This window comes from Oryza glaberrima, chromosome 3, assembly GCF_000147395.1.
Source record: "Oryza glaberrima chromosome 3, OglaRS2, whole genome shotgun sequence".
NCBI classification, from domain to species: Eukaryota; Viridiplantae; Streptophyta; class Magnoliopsida; order Poales; family Poaceae; genus Oryza; species Oryza glaberrima.
In genome coordinates this window covers 26,743,308-26,754,959 of record NC_068328.1, presented here as the reverse complement: position 1 = coordinate 26,754,959, position 11,652 = coordinate 26,743,308, and the positions used below count along the sequence as shown (strand labels likewise).

Below are 11,652 nucleotides of genomic sequence, written 5' to 3'. Positions count from 1 at the left end.
CGGAGGTAGTATTTTGATATTCAAGTAAGCCAAATAATTTGGCAATGCCAATTTTGTTGGCTACAAAGCAACCAGGTGAGACAAATGCTAAAGCGAACCCTACTTACTATTCAGGTATACGCCATAAAAAAGTTTGCAGATTTCTTTCATGTTATCAATGGCACAAAAAGGATTTCTGAGTGCATCTGAGAATTCATTCTCTTTTACCAACATGAAAGGTTAGTATTACTCTGGACAAGTTTCTTTGGGATAAAAGTTTACGTCTCCCAAATAAACCCATCCACGACATGAACGACCACAATGTGAGATGCTCGAAGGAGTACATATTAGCCCTAACAAAAACTACCCGTGAAAAATAGGCACTGGACAAGTGTTAGGAAGGGCTACAGCCTACAGGCCTACAGCCAAACGAAGCATCTGAACACTGGAGAGAACAAGAGGTCAGGGACACTAGCGCTTCATCAGTGGGCTAGCAGCCGAGAACTGCAAGTAAAAGAAGTTGAAGGCCTCAACTACTTCCATGTACCACATTGATTCACGGTCGGGCTGCGCGGAAAGATCGACTAGCTTATGCACCTGCAACAATCAAGTTCAAAGTCGTTAAAAGCAAGATGCTGATAAGAGTCCTCAGGAAAACTAATGCAGTGGGTAATGTTTAAGTGCTTGTACGTCTTAAGGCTGAAGCCCAACAACAGAACTTAGTTTCTAGTTCTTTTTTGAGAACTTCATTGAAAGTGACAACTACAGTAATCTGCCTAGATATGTTTTGCCAATGCCTAAATCTAACCCAAGCAAAAGTGTACTAGATTAAAAGTATGAACAACAAAAATGAGCCACCATCTTATCCTTGTCTTTTCATGTCACCAAAATAGAAGAGAGCGTGGTTGATACTTAATACATGCAAGAACAAGCCTTCCACATGATTTCAGTAGCTATTGCAAGCCTGTCACATAATCAGGAAGTACATGGTTCAGCAAAGATGACCATTGCAAGGGGATTACAGATTGCAACTTGTCAGTAACCCGTCACTCTGCTGCAACCCTGCAACTGTTGTTACCACCATGCTGATTGGTCAATGTCAAAGTTACTAGTTGTTTCTACTATGGTCATTTCCCTCAAATTTAGGTTGGCTCAAGAATAATGTTATGTAAAATTGACAGCTGAGTAGAAAGTTCTTCAAATCTCCAGATCTAACACCCACTTTTGCAGACTAATGTTGGCCAAAATTCAGAAAAATTATCTCGAATGTAATCAACCAATAAAGCTCCAAATGCAGTACATAGTAGTATTAGTAATCCCTTGTTCTTTCAACAAATGTGTTCAGAATGTCAGATTATGTTTCATATCACTAACTAAACCGAATGGAGCTTTCTAAAAGAAATCATGTATTCATGGTTTCAAGCTTTTCAGCTACGGTTATCACTTGAACACAAACAGCAACCAGAAAGGCATGAACCAAAGATTTGCATTAAGACTCCTTTACCTATTAAATTGTCTCTTCAATTATAATGAATACATCATGAAGATGGCAATTGCCTACAAATTGAACACAGGGTGTTGGGAACAAAATAGAACTGTTGGATACGCGAAGTTGAGCAAACTAACAATCGAAAGAGATATGATAATTGCATTTGCTTATAGAGATCTGACAGAGTAATAGATAATGGAAAAATTACACTTCAAATAAGATTTTGATATATAAATGGCTTCTACAATCTGATATGGACAGATAACAAGCACAATGATACAATATGTAACCACTTTGTTTCTGTAATAGTAATACGAAGTTGAAGTAATATGATCCCGGATGAATCAAGGGTCTTCTTCTCATCAGTATCACCAAATTTAGGTTAATTAACTCTAATTTGGCACTAATTATCAATATGCTCGTGTGATTAGACACGGATCTTGCTCTTCAACTCGTTCTTACTCCTAACGCTATAGAATCTAGAGATTGAAGGCTCCAGAAAGTGAGATCACTAGGATGGATTAGTATTTATTTTACAAGCTAAATCTAGGAGTCTAGTTCTCTTTTCCTTTCTTTTAAATCATTTGACCAAGCAAGGTTTAAACTGCAAATGTTGGCGATGTTCAAACTTTGAAATAACTATATGGACAGAAAAAACAAAATAAATATACTGTATAGAAAGAAATATGCATGTGAAAACCGAGAAGGTAGGGACACACAAAGAATGAGGGAAGTAACCTTAATCACTGGCCGATTGGCCCGAGGAAGAGATTCCTTTCCACTATATGACCCAAGAACCATCACATACATGCCTACAGAATAAAATAGGGCATCAACTAGAGCAAATGAATCAGGATCCAGGAAAAGTACCAAAATGGCTATAGGTCTACAGCATAAACAGAGTAAAAGGCTAAAAGCTGCGCAAAAGATTAAGTAGCACTCCACTCCACTTTGCCAGCAAATTCGGCATGCCAATTGGATGGTACCATAGCACCACATGGCAGATGAGAAATCAAGCATGAAGCGCAAAACTATTTTGAACAATATGCTTGTAAACCAATAGCATTCTCGTAAATAACACATGTTACCATCTAAGGACAAACATGCCCTGACAATAAGTTAGGTTTTGATAGCCACCCTAATGGCGAACTAGTGATTATTAGGATAGTGTATGGTTCCAGAGTTGATGGAAATCTCAATCCGTCCCGCCATGAATCACATGATACAACTAATATGATTAATCCACAACTGCACAACTATATGTGCATTTTGACGATTTTCCAACAAAAAAAAAAGGGGACGCCACGAGCAAAGAAACAAACCTTCTCGCCATGGCTGCCCCTCGGCCTCCTTCGGTGTGAGCGTGATCTCGGCGACGCAGGAGCCGTCATCCACAAGAATGTGCCCGGCGCCGTCGCGGTAGTCCGCCAGCACCACCACGCCCTGCCTGCCGCCACAAGTCGTCAGGGAGAGATGGAGCTAGGAGATGGGGGGAATAGGGAATGGTGGGGAGGCGACCTGGAGCCAGACGCGCTGGAAGCGGATGCCGTAGAGCATCTGGGCCTGCGAGGTGCCGTCCGACTCCGAGGGAGGGGCCTCGGTGGCGCCGGCCAGCTGGCAACCGAAGAGCTTCAGCGCCGCGAGGGTGTAGTCCATGTTGTTCCGCTTCGGCGCCGCCGCCGCCGCCGCCGCGCCGCCGACAGGTTGAGCACCGGAACCCTCCATTGCGGCGCCCTCTCTCTCCGGTGCTCTCTCGGGTCTCAACTCTCAACAAACAGTTCAACTACACTGATCGCAGATGGGCCGTGTACCTGGGCCTAATTAGGCGAGGACCACTACATGATGCTATACCTTTCGAAGACAATAAACACAAGTGTATATCGTAGCATACAAGTAGACCAATCGTCTTGTTTAAGAGGGCAGCTACAAAATAGGATCCCATTATAACGGGATAGACATACTAACTATTCTCTTACACGAGTATTACAGGTATCAGGTTCTAGGTATTATAGGTATATCATAGGTATCGGGTACCATATAGTTGGTACCACAGCATGCATCAAGTATCAGGTACCGTCTCATAGAAAGGTATCCCGTTTCAACGGGATATCATTGTCTAGGTTTTCTGCTTGTTTAAAAAAACAACTAAGCGAGATATTGAGGTGTGATTTTATTAGAATGCTAATTTGGTAGTAAAATGAGCATATAAACAATAGACAATTGGATAATGGTTTTACCGTTGTAGTTAGACTTGTCCAGGCTTCACAAAATTTCTAGCTCCACTATTGCTCATATATACCATACACGATACTATAGGTACCATGTTGATGTCAAAAATTGTACCGACATGATACACATGTCCGATACTAGATCTGGTATCTTACGATATCATGCTACTATCATTTTAGCATTAACTGTTACGTTAGAACGGTATACCGTTTTGTAATATGTAGATGTAGTACATACATAATTAACTGTTACATTTGTATGGGCCTAATTAGACCCAGTGTGATCTATCAGAAGGCCCGGCCCGGTTACAAGCCCGAGCATTTATTGCTTGCGAGTGGAGTTGAACGGACCGCACCGGCGTCAGCTCACGAGGCAGGAAAGAAACCCCAAACCCGCGTCGCCGACGCCGTCGCCGGCACACTCGCCTTCGCCTCGCCCACCACCAAACCACCTCCGATGGCGCCCGGCTCCTCCTCCACCTCCTCCCCGGGAGGAAAAGCCGCCGCGGTGGGCGGCGAGGCGGGGAAGGAGGGCGGAGCCGTGCCCTCGCCCGCGGCAGCTGCCTCCGACCACGCTCCGGTGGCGCCCGACGGCTCGCCGGGAGGTGGCGCGCTGCCGGCGGGCGGCGAAGCGGGGAAGGAGGACGAGGGCGTCGCCTCGACCGGCTCCCGCACTCCGCTGGCCCCTGGCTCCTCCTCGGGAGAAGGCGCGCTCGGGGAATGCGGCGAGGCGAGGAACGACGACGAAGCGCCAGCGCCAGCGCCACGGCTCATCGCCTCGCCCACCGCCGCCGCCGCCGCCGCCGCCGCCGCCACCACTGACTACCCACATGAAGGCGGCGAGGCGGAGCAGGAGGGCGGCAACGCGTCATCACCATGTGAAGAGCAGGAAGAGGATGACGACGACGACGAGGAGGAGGCCCCGACGCATCTCCCCTTCGCACCCTCGTCGGAATCGGAGGTACGTGCGTTTGTCCCCTCAGTTCTTGCAGTTCATCCCCTTTGTCTCTCTTACCCGTCTCTCCAACCCATTTTGCGCTGCATTGCTTTCACACTCTCGCCCTCGTGGGCATTTCGTCAAGCACCTGGTGGCGGGTGGTGCTTCGTTACTGTCATTTAACTCGTGGGCATTTCGTCAAGCACTTGGTGTGCTTCCTTACTGTCCTTTAACTCGTGGGCATTACTGTCATCTAAGTGTCCCCAATGTCATTCAAGTGCTTTCACGGAGCGTATGTACCATTTACAGTTGAAAACTTATATATCATCTTTGCATGCTCAAAATTCTCGTAATCAAGTGTTCCATGCGAATGTGAAGGTTTAATCCACAATTCCGCATGGTTCTAGATAATTTTTAGTGAGATTTCTGTGTGTTGCGAGCTTCTGCTTTAGCTGACAGTTGACTTATTAGAAATGACTTCTGGATATTTTCAATCGGTGTTCCATTGCTTTATTGATGTTTTCTCTCCTGCTTGTAATTATATGCAGTTACCTGATGATAAGTCAACAGTTGATCCCAGCTTCACCATCTCTCTCATAAGGAAGCTGGTACCTCAGGGACCAGATGTGGATAAAGAGTTAAGGTGCAATTTACTTCCAGAGATTTTATTTTCAGTTAGAGTTCTCTAAAAGTGAAAGCCGTGTGCTAGATTTTCATGCTGATTTTGTTATTAGCTGCTAACCTCTGGTACCATGTAAACAGTGTGAAGCAGGGACGAACAGAAGAAAAGGATGCTAGTTCTGATGTTGGGGAACCAAAACAGCCTCATGACAAAGATCTGTGGGACAATGAAGGTTGCAAACTGTGGGACCTTTCAGTTATTGAACCTCAGGCAGAACTTATGGTACTTATCTCTATACTTGATAGTTGATATCATGTCATAGTTGATAACTGTGCATTGAATTTAAGTTCTACGATGAGATATTCTGCATAATTATTGATTATGATTGTGAAATTTTCGGCATGCCTCTATCCCAATAGCATGCCAGCATCAATCAACATTTGAACAGGAAGATTAGTATCTTCTACTAGGAGTCGATTCTTATCTATTAAAATATATTATTTACAAGAAAGCTTTTCATGATCTGCGGGCATGTACTATTTGTAAAAGATTGTGCTACTGCAATAGAAGGTGAATCATCAATTGAGTTCTAAGATTCACTGAAACTACTGCTTGCACCATCATCGAATTTTTGTACTGTTGTATTGTAAGTCTTTAAGTGCATTGACTGCTTGCGGGAAGCGCTAACTGTGCGGATCTTTAATTCTTGTAGGTTAACAACCTTGTACTTGAAGTACTTTTGGCAAACCTTCATGTGAGACAATTTCTTCGAGCAAAGGTGAAGTGGAATATCCTTCTACTACTGCCTCCACGTTTTTGCTAGCAAATATTTTAATAAGTCTTGCTTCTCTGAATTTTGTTCTCCACAGGAAATCTGTATTGGGATCATAGGAAACTTAGCTTGTCATAAATCTCTGGCCAGTGCAATCACTTCTCATAATGGATTAATTGCTACTGTCGTGGATCAGTTATTTCTTGATGACCCTGGTTGCCTTACTGAAACATTCAGGTTGGTATTCATGGAATATGGTGAATGTGCGGGTAATTATGTAGTGGAAACCTGGAAACCACCACATAAAAGTTTCCAAAAGTTTTTTAAAAAAATCTCACCAACGAAGTTTGATATTAAAATTGTGTGTGGTTTTCTAATATCATCTTTACTATATGTAACATTTTTCTTGAAATTTTTTGGAAACTTTTACGGGGTGGTTTCCACTACATATTTACCTATGATGCACGGCTTGTGCTAATTAAGACTATCTACATAGCACTTTCTTGTTTGCTCTGACAAGATTAAAAACAATAAGCACGCTATTGTTCCTTTGACTCCTTTAGCAAATTGTAAATTATTGAACCTGTAACAACATGTTTTTAGCAATACAAGTTCTTTTATCACCTGAAATTAAGCATTTATCATGTGGAAATGAATCAGGCATCTTACTATAATTTATGCTTACAACATATGTTACATGCAGACAGATAGTCATACATTACACATATACAGCATCACTATTTAGTGGATTGTGGATTAAAATGCTTGAATATACAGCTGTTCTTAAGAAAAAAAAAGTAAAATGTAACTTCTTTTAGCACTTGTAAGTACTCCTTATTATGATTCCTTATTATGCATCTCCTTTTCCTCATACACATTCATGTTATCTTTCTACTTTTTTTTTCCTTTTCTATTTTTGTATATAGACTATCATGACAACCCGAGTTCTGTTCTGAAGTTTACTAGTTGTGCAGTCATAGTCACACAGTCTATTTGTATACAGGTTATTGAGCACCATTTTTCAGAGCAACGCATCTATGTCATGGGCTGAAGCTCTTTTACCTGATGAGATTCTTTCACGTATTATGTGGATAATTGGAAACACAGTGCATGCTACCTTACTTCAGAAGGTGAAGTACTTGTCTATCCAGTCAACTAGATCCTAATAGGTTGATAACTTGTATTGACCTTAGCTTGATGTTGAACATTTTAGGATGATTTATCTATTTGACATTCTATGTAATAATTGCTACTTTTATTCTTTTACAAATGATAGTTAGTTAGATGTGTTTGCATAATTTGTTCTTTTTCAGTTGATCTTATTATGATTCAGTGTTAGAAGGGCGTTATGTAAATCATTTCTGTTGATTGTTACATGTATGGCCACTATCAATGTAATGACCAGACCTCTTAATCCATTGTAATGTGTCCAGGACATCCAAACAACTTCTTGATTGCCCTTCTGTTAGGAGTTCTTATTTATTTCATCATTATTGGCAACTTTGATCTTACCTGCAGTTGTTTCTCATGTTTCCCATGAGGCCATGAGTCTGCAGACACTGAAGATATAATTGCAAACTAGTTTTGACCATTTATGGCCTATGAACTATTTTGGAATTCATCCAAAAAGCTGTGCACTTAGATATTTGATTTAGTATAACTTAATATATTTGATTTAGATATTTAATATAGTTATATGGTGAAATTGTGGTACGGCTGAAATCATCTGGCCAACTGACTTATGGCATTATCTTTTGAATCCTGTACATGTTCAAAATTTGTGACTATTTCCTTTGTAAATTATTGGGTGCAGATACTGGAGTTTCTATCAGCTCTTGTTGATGATCAAGATGTCATTACCATTCTTATCGAGCCCTTGATAAAAGTGGGTTTAGTTGACTGTGCTATTGGTTTGCTATTAAATGAGCTTGAAAAATCAATGGATGGGAACAATCTAGACAGGTATGATTTCTGTGAATTGAAGTCTGAACTAACTTCAAAATTGCAAAAGTGTACAGTTCATGTAAAATTATCTAAGAAATAAGAACAGATGACTGTCAAATCTAGTGAACTATACTCTATTTACAGTTCATAAAGCATACAACATATCCTCTTGCTATAAATCTAATGCATGGATAGGTCCATAAATGCCATCTGAAATGCGGGCACTTGATGTTCACCGATAATTTAGTCTTTGTATTTTACAGTTTTCATGTTCCTTCTGCTTAGTCTGTTTGCATTAACCAGGAATTATGGAATAGTCATATTTCCTTCTAATCACTTTTTTTTGGGTTTTCAAACTTTGAGTGAATAGTCTAGCACAGGAATGGAATTTTAGTACCTTGACTTTTTTTTTAACACATTTCAGGTCAGATTCTCTTGATTCAATCCTTCGCCTTATTGAAGAACTGTCCGCCATAGACAACTGTTCAAAAGTAATGTCATCAAATGACCAATTGATTAAAGCACTAAGTAATATAGTCAAGTTACCAGATAAATTTGAGGTGAGCATGATGCTACTAACAGTTCATTTATTTGATTGCATGTCCCATTTAACGTCGTGTGCAGTTGACCCTGCTTACTAAATAGTTTTAGTCTGCTGTACTAATTGATACAAATTTTAAGGTATGCCATTCTGGATTAAAAGCATGAAATATATATTTCAAGAATATTTTTTTTCTTATTGAATATATTTCGGGATCGTAGTTAGGTTGATAAGTGCTATTACTTGTGAGTCCTCAATAGCCTCAGTTCTTACCTGGATTTTAGCACCTGAAAATTTATGCAGATTAGATGTAATTATGTTCCAGATGAGCATGCTGATCATGTTATATATTCACAAACTATGCTTCAGGTTGAGGGCTATTGTGCTTCTGTGGTAATCATAATAGCAAATGTTTTGTCTGATGGAGAACATCTCACACCTATTCTGTCCCATGGTATGCCACATTTTGCTGAGCAATATCTCATAATTCTTAGCCATTGTTTGCGAGTTGAAAACATGACTATTTAGATACAGTGTCACAGTGTGGTGTTATATTCATTGTTTCAGATTTACCCTTACTGGAGGGCCTATTTGACATTCTTCCATTGATCTCTGATGATAATGAAGCTCGAAATGCATTTTGGTGTATCTTGACACGTTTACTGCAACAAGTAGAAGAAGGAGAAACCATCACGAACTCTTCAAAACTCAAGCAGTTTGTGTCTATCTTCTTGGCTAAGTTCACCCTCATGAAAGATGACATTGAAAGACATGGGATTCAAACAGAAGCTGATTCCTCAGTTGAGGGTGTTTCTTTGAAGAATGGGCTACGCACATCTGTATCCTTTATAAGAAAATTCAATCCTGATACCATCATGCCCTTCATGGAGATACATAGATCTTAGTTTTCATTCCCATGATAAATGCATCTAAACTTAATATATCATTGCTTTTCCTATGCTACATTTTTTTAAAAACAGCTCAAGGCGATCTGCAGTATCACGGAGAGATGGATTGCGGACAAGTCCTCCTTGGGCAAAGAAGATGCTTCACTGACCGAAAACACCATTGAAAATGCTAAAGAGCTGCTGACTTTCTGCCGGCGTGCAATGGGTATTGCTGACCTGTGAGTTTGGAATACGGAGGTTTTGACGTAGAGGGCAACCACGTACGTGAAAAATTACTAGGAGTTTTGCTGTATAGCACGAGATCATCCGGAAGTCTGTTAAAACCAACTAGGAGTTTTGCTGTAGAGGATCACAGTGATGCATAGATCATCAGTTGCTAAAGTAGATCACTACTCACATAGTTCTGCCAATTTACATTGATGTGGTTACATTATTGGTGCTAGCGATGTAACGAACGCGCATAAAAATGATACGGTGCTAGAGGTTTCTGATCAACGTGTGCTCATGGCTTAACGAGATGCTGGCAAACCTATTTTGTTGCGACCGTTACCAAATTGCTTCTTGTTGTTTCGTGTGGTAACACACCACCACGATTCTATTGATGCAAAATGAGTTCATGCAACTCCGTGATGGTATGGGCTATGTAGGTTGAACTGGAAAGGTTACTTTAAGTTGGGTATGAAAATTTGGGAATATTTGATACTAAATTTGATAATTTGCAAAGCACTGTAAAACGTATATGCATCTTCACGAACCTTGTCTCGCTTTAGGGAGCTTCTAGCAAGTATAATTACTCTTACAATCTCCAACTCTTTGAATAGTTCAAATTCCTATTCCAGATTGTATGACGGAGGGTTGTTAATGGAACCTTAACAGTGATGGTGTTTTTGGGACAAAGTTGCTTGTACGATGGTATTTCATAAAACTCGTTCTTGTCGATGACATTTCTTGAAATTGTGCGCATGTCAATGGTATTTTTTGGATTTTCTCAAAAATGAAATAGACACTCCCATTAATGAATGATGGCGTAGGATGTGGATTGGGGTCCTCAGTATTAGAATACAAAATGCAGAGGTGCTATAGAAATTACAGCAGGAAAAACCTGCACCATCTAGCACAATTCTAGACCTATGATTAACATCCACAGGATGAATGTGATAGTACTAGCTATAAGATAAAATCCTGATGCTACAATACATGACTGATTTAAACTATTAGTTTTTATTGTGACTGCTCAAGTGCTTTGTAAAGGCAATTGAGTAGCAACTTTGTATTAGCAATTCAAACTGCAGAGGATCCGGATCCCGTAGGAATCTGCTAGTATATATACACATGCGTGAATTGTTCAGTATTGTCGTGTGCCATCTTTGAAAAATACCTTTTCTTTTAAGGATTATGAGAGATTTTGTGTGAGCATTGTGTGAATCTCACCTATTTCCTGCTTAGCCTCTCCAAATACAAACATACCAATGTCTAGTATGTACGTTGGGTGAGTTTTATTAGCTTATGGACTCGGTTACTTTCTCTTTTATTATAAACATGATTTTCAAAGGACTCGGTTACTTTCTCTTTTGTTATAAACATAACATGATTCTCAAACTGCTAGACGATACATTTTGGATAAACCAATTTAATATAGAAATTTATTTAAAAAATCTAAATAATAAAATATTTAAAATAGTTAATATTTAACTAATTATATGTTAATAATCCATTTTGATTTTTGCACCACTAACTCAGCCAAACACAACCTAAGATGAATCCATAGATTTCACCATAGCGTAAAGCCGTAAAGTTATAACTTATAAGCATATATTCAATTGCCTTTACAAAGCACTCCAGTTTACAATGGAAAAAACACATGCTACAAAACCACACCTAAAAAAAAAGGTTCTAATCCAAATTACAATATTTCGATGGTTTTAACTGAAAAAAGAGGTGACCCCGTTTTTCTTTCCTCAATGAGAGCAGAGGCAAGAGCAAAAAAAAAAAAAAAAAAAAAAAAAGAGAGAGAAAAAAAAAGAGTAAAGTCCATCACCGGTCCCTAAACTTTACCGCTGTGTCATCCCGGTCCCTAAACTCACAAATCGATCGTTCAGGTTCTCAAACTTATTCGACTGCGTCATCCTGGTCCCTAAACTTGCAGATCACTCATTTAGGTCCTCCAACTTGTTCGGTTGTGTCACCTCGGTCCCTAAACAGGACGGTCTAAAAACTTTATATAAAAAATAA

General features: G+C 40.0%; 2 protein-coding genes across 3 annotated transcripts; one reads left to right on the top strand and one right to left on the bottom strand.

Moving 5' to 3' along the window:
* Window positions 1-180: 180 nt before the first annotated feature.
* On the bottom strand, window positions 181-3,238 carry LOC127765605 (uncharacterized). Of its 2 annotated transcripts, XM_052290544.1 has the most exons (5): window positions 2,987-3,238; window positions 2,791-2,911; window positions 2,207-2,280; window positions 1,484-1,536; window positions 438-576 (listed from the first exon to the last, which is right to left on the bottom strand). In XM_052290544.1, exons 1-4 carry the CDS (start codon window positions 3,191-3,193, stop codon window positions 1,504-1,506), a joined length of 435 nt encoding a protein of 144 aa, XP_052146504.1. In that variant the 5' UTR covers window positions 3,194-3,238; the 3' UTR covers window positions 438-576; window positions 1,484-1,503. The 2 variants fall into 2 exon arrangements, with proteins under 2 accessions (XP_052146503.1, XP_052146504.1); XM_052290543.1 differs by lacking the exon at window positions 1,484-1,536 and having other exon boundaries at window positions 181-576.
* An 823-nt stretch (window positions 3,239-4,061) lies between these two features.
* Window positions 4,062-9,933, top strand: LOC127767314 (uncharacterized). Its single transcript, XM_052292603.1, has 11 exons — window positions 4,062-4,657; window positions 5,182-5,276; window positions 5,396-5,537; window positions 5,968-6,033; window positions 6,125-6,264; window positions 7,031-7,157; window positions 7,841-7,989; window positions 8,396-8,531; window positions 8,882-8,966; window positions 9,080-9,351; window positions 9,493-9,933. Exons 1-11 carry the CDS (start codon window positions 4,154-4,156, stop codon window positions 9,640-9,642), a joined length of 1,866 nt encoding a protein of 621 aa, XP_052148563.1. The 5' UTR covers window positions 4,062-4,153; the 3' UTR covers window positions 9,643-9,933.
* Window positions 9,934-11,652: the final 1,719 nt, after the last annotated feature.